The sequence below is a fragment of the Lepisosteus platostomus genome, chromosome 14 (genome assembly GCF_059453375.1).
Source record: "Lepisosteus platostomus isolate fLepPlt1 chromosome 14, fLepPlt1.hap1, whole genome shotgun sequence".
Lineage (NCBI taxonomy): Eukaryota > Metazoa > Chordata > Actinopteri > Semionotiformes > Lepisosteidae > Lepisosteus > Lepisosteus platostomus.
Window position 1 is genome coordinate 24,300,650 of NC_142624.1, and position 9,997 is coordinate 24,310,646.

Consider the following 9,997-nt stretch of genomic DNA (forward strand, 5'->3'; position numbering starts at 1 on the left):
TCAGATTGTAGCCTTTGTTGTATGAAAAGAATTATATAGGTATACTTAGAGAATATTGTACTGTGAATCATTTTTAGATTTAATATAATAACTATAGTGTATAGTGTAACTTAAAGGCTTTTTATCTATTAGTTAATTTTAGACAGGAAATGTATCATTAACTCTTGAATTTAACAGGTGGCAATGAATGTGTATGAGCTTTCTTCAGCAGCAGGATTGCCCTGTGAGATTGATCCAGCCTTAGTTGTGGCTTTATCTTCTCAAAAGTCTGGTAAGTCAAAGGTTGAAAAATGATCTAAGATAAAACTTATCAAATATGCTTAAAATAATGACTTGTTGTGGTTAGGAAGTTTACTTTCACTGACTTATTTCCAATGAAAAAATAATTACTTCTTAAATGCTGTTCACAGTTTGTTTTTTTAATTGAATAATTTCAGTGAATCAAACAGATGAATTCCCAGTTTCCTAGATGATTTATTTATTGGGTTCACTAAGTCATTCAGTTCAGTGAGAGGACTTGAGCTTGGAGCCTAATGGGGGAACACAGAAAATGATTCAGATCCAAACTGAGAGCTCAGAGAGAAAAGGGAGGAACTTGGAAACTTGAGTTAAATGTGATATAATAAACATGATGAAATCAGAAATTGTTGAACTCCATAAAACACATAATCCCGTATTAATAATGTACTTGGATTCAATGTCTGTGTTAAGGATGTATTTTGCTGGTTATTTTTCAAAAATTACATCAGATTATGATAAGAGCATGCAAACACTGTATACACCAATTACAAGAAGAATACAGAATTTTGTCTTTAAAATGTTGGATAATGTATTAACGAAGTATTTTAAATACGTAAACTGAAATCTCAGTGATCCAAATCAGTCTTTCAATTCACTTCAGCTGTGTGTCCCATAGAAAATATGGTGTGATATTAGTTTTACTGTTAAATGCTGATTTTTAGTACACTGTTAAAAGTTTAGCTGATAACTGTTATTTGATTTAATTTGTTCAGAAATTACACTTCAATTGTCAAGTCACTGTTTAATGTTTCATTAGTTCTCCTTTAATAATTCCACCTTACCTTTCTTGAGATATTAATAAATAAAATCTCATTTTGATGTCAACATGTTATATTACCTAATCAACTACTAGAACAAAATAGTTTTGGTTTAATTTGGTATAATTAAATAAGTGTAGTTCATAGTCAGTAGTCTGTATTTTTAATTTTGCAGACAACTTTTTAACGCTGCAGACAACCATCTATAACAAATAAGCTACATTCTCAATACCTCATTTTTATATATGTGATATTTCATCTATGAGTCTTGTTTCTTAAAATAGTTTCATATGGAAGAAGGGATACTACCAAAACTATCTATTTTGCATTATATCTTAATTTTAGCATCATAATGAGGAAGCCTCTTTTCAGAAATTTTGGTTTTTGGTTTTTATTGGTGCCATTACGTTCTCTAGCTTAAATATGTTTGTGTTTGCTTAGATTTAATTCTCTGATTCAGTATCATCTAAATCATTTACCGACTCAGACTCAATTTTGTGATTCAGTAACAGTCTAATTCAGTGAATCAAACATATTTCAGCTAATGGCCCTTTTAGTCTGGGTAATGTTATTAAATTACTGTGAGCAAATTCTTTTAAAATAAGTAGGGCACAGTTGGTGGAACAGTGTATGTTCAAGTGCAATGGTCTAGTGGCGAGTATGAATTTGCTACACAGGTTGATGGCAACCTAACTACAAGGTGCAACAACACTTGAGTCTTGGAACCGCAGTTCATTAAGATAGTCTTTGGAATAGTGTCTGTTCTGTGATAATGTGGTCTCATTTTGACATAACGTTGTAGCCTCATGGTGCTCATATACTGTGCCAATGCCAGTTGTGTCTGAATCACCAAGTCTGGTGCTAACATTGAACATTTATGGTCTGAGATAGGACAGCATGAATTATGTAGGACTCAGAGACCAGTGAACAGGCACATGCTTATTCAGGCTTTACAAAACAAATATAACTGAATCATACACAACAGCATCTGCAGCCTAGTGAAGAGCATGCAATACTAACCTGTGACTTTAACAGTAGATCGACTGTTAATTACAAATGTTGATTAGCATAATGGAATTGCCAGTGTCATGTCTGTAAAATATTGGTGTGCTTGCTACAAAAAAGTTTGTAGAATTTCTGATTGTGGTGAATTTGTTGCAGTTACTGTATATATGTTTCCTCTAATTTTCTATATATTTTCGATCACCTTCATATGCAGAAAAAGCCACGAAGTACAGGCTAATGTAATCATTTCATATTTTGAGATATTGTCTGTTCTGTGATGGTACAGTGATTATAAAAAATAGTCATTAATGTGAAATTGATCATTTGGCTGTTGCTTTTAATCAAGGTGAATTACTGGAATAATGTACATTCATACAGCTCAGCATTTTACTGAAGAATTTGAGTTGAAGTACTTTTCTAAAAAGGGTAAAACAGGAGTCACCCAGTTAGGTTTTGAACCTTCCATTTAAGAGTCCAAAGCCCTTACCACTACTTCACATTACTTATCCCCAAAGTCTCTATATAAATTGAGGTAATTCGTATATGTGTTTAGGATTGTTAGCATATTGAAGTGTTAAATTTCTGAAGGAGGCAGAGACAGAATCACAACACGAATATGGAACAGTAAAGAACAACTAATGGCGTGGATCTCAATTTTAGAAATAATCTGAAGCAATATTACAAAACGTAGCCTATACCAGAACAGGCTCTGGTAATGGTTTTGTCTTGGTGAATAATCTTCTTAGGATTTCTTGAAATGCACATTGTTATGTTAAAATAAGATATTTTGTTTATGACTCTAAATACTTATCTTCAGCCCAGAACATATTTAATGATGTCCAACTTTGGTTAGGAAACTCCCACGAAAACACAAGTGTACTGTAGGTATCGTATTTTATTAATTAAAATGGTTTGATTAACTTCTAATAAATTAGAAGGCAGGGGAAAATAATGAAACTGATGGCTAATGCGAGTCCAAACAGTTTTTGACATTCTGTACAGCACAGTAATTTTCCACTTATATAGTCATATTTGTGTTTATATACATTGATGACAGGTTGTCACGTTATTTTCCAGCAATGGAAGGGTACTTTTGCTGTTGAGCAGAAAATACATCCACAGTAATATCTTCAGGTTGAGACTTCTGCTTTTGGCCTGTAAAGGAAATGTATAATAATAATAATAATAATAATAATAATAATAATAATAATAATAATAATAATAATACTAACTCTGCTAGAGCTTTTCGGAGCCTGTGGGATTTCAGTTCCGTCTCGGGTCTGTTGAGAAATTTTTGTCACATGCTCTTACTGTTTAACATAAACCCCCTAATGTTTAGTATCAAAATAGTCCCTGTTATTAAACCTTCATTGACCCAAAATTGCCTTATTTGAATTATTTCCAAATGTTGAACTGTTAATATAATTTACAGTTAATTACTGTGCAATAGTGTATATAGTTTGTCTTGGCCCTTGATACTTAAAAAAAACAAGAAAATGATCAGTGTTTTAAAAAGTAAATATATTGCATAAAAAGTGAATGTATCCCTATTTTGGCTTATATATAATTGCATTTGACAGCATCATCTGGGTTATTCTGAAACTTTAGTAAAAAATGGTTATCCAGAAGTCTCTGGTCTTCAGTGCATCAGTTACTCAGTGAGGAAAGGTAATCTTGTGTCAGGGTAGAAAGTGCAAGATTTGTATTTTCCTTTTATGGTCATTTTCCCTCATTTTTCTCTGTCTTTTTTTTATTTGGCGAATCCCTGCATGAAATGAGCTTTGGATGTTGTATTCACGCTTAATGAAATAGAAGAGGTTGTTCAGTCCATCTCCTTTGTTCAATTGGTGGTTGATTAGTGGAAGCTAAGTTAATATCATGAAACACTAGCAATTCAGTTTTGTGCAACAATTTAAGAAATCTCTTATATATATAAACTAAATTTATATCATTTCAAATTAGACTGGCTTGCCTCAGGTAGTTGAGCTCAATTATCAGTTGTAATAAAAAGGGAGTGTCAACTTTTGCTATTTTTTCTATTCAGCCTCGGCAAATATTTAAATTCACCCAATTTGGAATAGCCAGTTCTGTCTTTTCCATCTCCTGGTGCGTGGCTACAAATTCTCCAGTAAATTCTGTAGTGATGAAGTAAAGGCGTACTTCTCTGACCCACCCACCATCAAGCTACTTATGCGATAACACGATAATCAGAGGGAACACAGCCCCATGCAGGGGGTCGGCACAATTAAGAGCAGCGGGGTATCCCTAACTAACAAGCACCCTAGTGGCTGAAGATATCAGTGTTTTGCAGGTAGCCCAGATCCCTGTCAAGTAATATAATAAAAGCCCCTGCCACTTAGGGACTCCCGCACTAACAGTCAGTTAAGGACATGATCCGGGCTCCAACCCATGATGCCTGGATTAAACTGCACTCAAGTTAGCAACTGTGTTGCTTGAGCCACTCAGGAGTCCCATACTACTAATCTTTAAGTGATAAATGTGAGTGATTTCTTCATATCAAGTGAATACTAGACTCTTGCAAACCCAACACATAGCCATCCACATTTCATGGTGACAAATCCCAATGGGGTCTGAATAACAGATAAATCCACCATACGAAAGAGAAGATCATTCTTACAAAAATAAAAAGCCAAATTCCAGGCATACCTGCTGGCTTAGCTGAAGCTAAACCCTTCTTCCTGTATCAAATAAATGTAGCGAAATGCAAGTCAGGTTTCTTTTGACTCTATAAGAAGGCATGGAAGTAAATATTTTAAAAAATAAGAACATGGTACCTCTATTCATTTTAAACTTGGTCTCTCGGTTAGTGTGGAAGTTTCTTGAAAAAGTCTTTGAAAAAGGCCCAAAATGCTAGAAACCTGTCCTGTAAAGATGGCATCTACATAATCCTATTTCGTAATCAGGGATAGAGAAAAGTTGTAGAATGATGGCCTGATATGCTGTACTAATCTCTTAGACCAACTGCAGTTTCATTTTTATATTAGCATCTAATTTACTTACTGTAAGTCTCCAGCTATTTGTACTCCACTGTCTAAGAAGGGTTTGGATTTGGTATTTGCAGCCTTCTGTATTGCCACTTCTCTCTAGGCCTGCCTAAAAACTGATCTCTGATTGAACTGAGGGGTGGACAAGACTGTTCAGTGTCTGTATACTAATCCATATAGATATCCTCAATACTGCATAACAGTATTCTGCACAGGCTTTTAAAAAATGTTGCTGTTGCCTGACCAATGACTATAACAGGTGTTTTAGTTTTGTGATATAAATAAACTGTTTTTATAATAAAGCATAACATGCTGTAATGTGTATATAGTGAGTAAAACATAAGATGTGAATCTTTTGGTTTGTATAGGAAATTCTATTAATCCATTCCAGGACTAATGTACATGTACATTGATTGGTTGTGTGTGGGATTTTGGATCCTTAAGCATTTTTATTACAGCAGCTTTATTTTTTTTCTAGTGTGGTTAGTTAATATAAACGTTAAAAATTAGATTAGACTAATTACATGACCTTTCTACAAATTGTCAGAATGGTCCTTGGAAGTCTTTCAATTTCTGTCAAAAACATCCATGAACTAAATGTAAAGATGCAATGTGGTGTTTGTATCTGTTTCTTGCCATTGTAAAAAAGAAAGTGATGTTCAGTGACCTTAAAAATGATGTGGATATGGAGAGTAAAACATAGTGCTAGAAGAATCAGGAAATCCAATTATTTTAAGACTAAACCATCTAAAATGTGTTTTATTCCAGAAAATATCAGCCCAGAGGAGGAATATAAAATTGCTTGCCTTTTGATGGTTTTTGTGGCAGTTTCAATGCCAACTCTGGCAAGCAATGTCATGTCACAGTACAGTCCTGCAATTGAAGGTAATTTGAATTCTTCTAGAAGTAGCTAAAATGTTAGGTTGTGTATATGTTCTTAGCTTATGAGAAATGTCAGATATTGATGCTTATTTTTTGTATGTGATTTTGTTTTATTTTGTAATATACAATATATTATTCTATGTTGATTTACAATTATTGTGTGTTTTAAAGTTTTACCAAAATAGGTTTTATATACATGTATTACTAAAAAAATGAGTAATGCATTTTCTTATTGGGGGACTTTAACTCATTTATCAGTATATTTTGCTAACTTGTTATTATTCTTTCAAGGACACTGCAACAATATTCATTGTTTGGCAAAAGCTATAAACCAGATAGCTGCTGCCCTGTTTACCATTCATAAGGGGAGTATTGAGGACCGTCTGAAGGAGTTTTTGGCTGTAAGTGCAAAGTCTGATTATTTTGTCATTAAGGGTACTGCCACTCACATTGTTAATAGTTACACTTTTTGACTAGTGAATTGACACTGAAGTATCCAGTAAAGGTTTTATTCTCTGCTTTGATCAAGTCAGACTTCATTTGAGAATTCACCATTCTGTTTTACCCTTAGCAAGAGTATAAATGTGCTGTCATTAATGAGATTTATTACACTTAATGTTCCATAAAGGTTTGAGATTCCAAATAATTCTTAGTACCTTGAATTTATTTTCCTGGAATACGTGGAATTTTTATGCATCGTTTAAAGCATGTGCACCCTATTTTCCTTAGAATTATTTAACAATATGCCAGCAACTCTAGTTTACAGTTTAAATCTCTATTAAGACTCTAGAAAACAGTTTTAAAACTTTAATATTGCTTCATGTGGTAATTCACTAACAGCATTTTTTACGGTCTTGGAACAAAGCAATTGTTAAAAGATTCAGCATAATATATTGGTAAAGATGACTGTGCTTTTGTGTAACCTAAAAATGTAATTGAAATAGAGCTCTCAAAAAATGTGGCTTTGGCTTAAGTGGCTTTTGCAAATTAATTACTGAGAATAGGACTATGTGATTAATTGCATTAATACTCTTTTTATTGTTTTTTAAGCTTGCTTCTTCCAGCCTGCTGAAAATTGGACAGGAGACAGATAAAACAACTACACGAAACAGGGAATCTGTTTACTTGCTCCTTGATATGGTGAGTGGTTTGTTCAGTACAAGCTGTATTCATAACCTAGGGGATGGTACTACTGAAGAGTCAACAAAGGATTTTCCACAAACATCTCTGAGAGTCATAAGTCACTTCCCAGAGGAAACATAGCTTGGCATGAGCACAATAGTCACACTGAAGTCATCCTTTTGCTAATCAAGTACCTTGACAGTGAGCTCACCGAGATGTCTGGGAATACCAGAACAAGCTTTTTCTAAAATACTTAAGTTTTGTGTTGAATCAATTTTATATTTGAAGTTATAATTATATGAAACAGTACTGCATGCTTTGCTTGTTTACTTAATTCCTTTACAAATATCATGATCTCATTTGCAAGGATTTATCTCTGTGCCTTTAGAACAGTTACCTGCTAATATTTGCACTAGCTTTCTAACTAAAGGAACACTGCATTGCTTAGGCCTATATAATGTTGCATTGGTCTTTTTCACCCTTATCAAAAAGGCAATCTTAGTTTCATTCCATGGTTTGGCCTGATAACATAGATACCGTATGAGATAGATTATTTAGAATAAAAAAAAATGCATTTTTTCAGGTTAGCGTTGCCTAACCTGTTGCCTACCTACTAATATAGAGATGCTGTTTTTTTGTTTCAGCTGTTCCTTCTGTCAAAGACTGTTGATTATTTACCTCCACTATGAAGTGCTTTGAGATGTCTTGAAAGATGTTGTATAAAACATTAATAACCTTTTATAGATGGTTTATAAGTGTTATGTTGTATTCAGCAGGTATTTTTTATATAATCTTATTTTCATTTTGCAACAGATTGTGCAAGAGTCCCCATTCCTTACTATGGACTTGCTGGAGTCATGCTTCCCATATGTCCTGTTACGGAATGCGTACCATGCAGTCTACAAGCAGAGTGTTACATCTTCAGCATAAAAGTTAAAACCCTGAATCCAAGGTCTGAAGAGTGGATTCCTTTGGCCTTGGTAATACATAAAACTGTGTGGGTTGTTTTGCATTTTAGTCTTAAAACAAGATTTATGTGGGATCAGATCATGTTTCTTTTTTCATAAAAGGTGTATTAATGACAATTTGTTTCATATAACAGGTATAGTAATCTATAAGCTTGGTTGATGAGACTCAGTGACACTACTAAATCCATGTTTGACACCATTTGTGTTTAAAAAATATTTTTGGGGGGAGGGGGTTGATTTTAAGTATCTTCAATCATGCAAAATATGTTGCTTGTTTACTGAAATGCTTAAATGATAGTGGTTCTTTTTAGATGGTTGTTCTAGATTTCATCTGTGTGGGTTATAATGTGCTTTTTGTGGATTTACATTTTTACACTTTTTCTTTTGAAATATTTGCCAAATTATTGACACTAGCATCTCATTTTGTTTGGAGCTAAGCAGAACTGTTGTTAACAACACAGTATTACAAGGATCAGAAGGTGTTTGTACAAAGCATAGTATAATTTTTTAAACTAACTTTCATTAAGCCGTCTTGGCATTAACACCACCATTGTACTCTTCTGTATGGTATGATAAACATTCTTACATATTTATTGAATGTTTATAAATTGTTCTCCCTTAACCACTTTTTTATATGTTTTAAATTTTTTGAAATTCCAGTGTATCTTCCGTAACACAAAATAAACATTAGGGTATATCAACTCCTGTTCCCTGACTTTATTTATAAGGACTTTGTTTATGCTGAATTATTAGTTAAGAGATTACCATTATTGGTAGATCCTAAACAAAATATTTACTAATGATTGTACAGAGTATTCTTACTTTTCTACAGTTTAATATTGCACCCTACAGTACAATATGTGGGTCTGTAAAGTATCCATTATCAGAAAGCGCTTAGAGTCATGGAAGGGATACACTGTTCATTGCAAGAATACACAGACAGGCATTTTGAAAACAATAAACATCCTAGCTGAAGATGGAAGTAGCCTTAAGCTCCTGGCAAAAACCCATGCAAATATAGGGAGAACATGAGCTCCAGACAGAAACAGAAGGCACCCCAGGTTGTAATCAAACCAGATTTTTGGCCCATTGGGATGTTGATTGTTTGGTGGTTTAGTAGGCAAATTAATCATTTTCTTCCAATTAAGTCTCATGACTTAAATTCCTCACATGCACATACAGTCGTGGCCAAAAATATTGGTACCCTTGCAGTTTTTGCAAATAACTCACAATTTTCTCTAAGAATAAGTTGAAATTGACCGAAGTATTTGGTCTCCATAATTGTTTATTTCAGTGTTAATATTACAGAACCTTTGTTGTTGATTCAGAACATAATATATCCTTTTAAATCAGAAAATAATTTTGTCAATGCCATTTTTTTATTGACACCCCAGCCTCAATATTTGGTAGCACTGCCCTTTGGTCAAAATAACTGCAATCAAGCGCTTCCTATGGCCATCGATGAGCTTCCTGCACCTCTGTACTGGTGGTTTGGTCCACTCTTCTTGTGCTTTACCAAAAACCCCAACTGCAATTTGCTGAAACACACCTGAACATGCCAAAATCCTTCTAGGAGAATACCCTGTGGACAGATAAGACAAAATTAGAGCTTTTTGGTAAAGCACATCAACTCTGTTTACAGAAAACAAAATGAAGCCTTCAAAGAAAAGAGCACCTTCCCTACAGTGAAACATGAAGGAGGTTCAGTGGTGTTTTGGGGTTGCTTTGCTGCCACTGGCACTGGTGCCTTGATCTTGTGCACTCCAAAACCAAGGCATTTTGGAGTACAATGTCATACCCAGTGTCAGAAAGCTGGGTCTCTGTCGAAGGTCATGGGTCTTCCAGCACGACAATTACCCCAAACACACTTCAAAAAGCACCCAGGGATGGTTCAAGACAAAACACTGGACTGTTCTAAAGTGGCCAGCAATGAGTCCAGATCTAAATCCCATTGAAA

The 9,997-nt window shown here is 34.2% G+C and overlaps 1 protein-coding gene across 4 annotated transcripts in view; it reads left to right on the forward strand.

Annotated features, from left to right (window-relative positions):
- nckap1 (NCK-associated protein 1) overlaps window positions 1–8,741 on the forward strand; it is a 45,764-nt gene extending 37,023 nt beyond the window's left edge. For all 4 annotated transcript variants that reach the window (XM_088605173.1, XM_088605174.1, XM_088605175.1 and 1 more), the window contains 5 exons: window positions 178–271; window positions 5,837–5,953; window positions 6,242–6,351; window positions 7,001–7,090; window positions 7,886–8,741. In XM_088605173.1, the coding sequence (XP_088461299.1) occupies window positions 178–271; window positions 5,837–5,953; window positions 6,242–6,351; window positions 7,001–7,090; window positions 7,886–8,002 (528 nt within the window). In that variant the 3' untranslated portion in view covers window positions 8,003–8,741. The remainder of the gene's footprint in view (window positions 1–177; window positions 272–5,836; window positions 5,954–6,241; window positions 6,352–7,000; window positions 7,091–7,885) is intronic.
- Window positions 8,742–9,997: the final 1,256 nt, after the last annotated feature.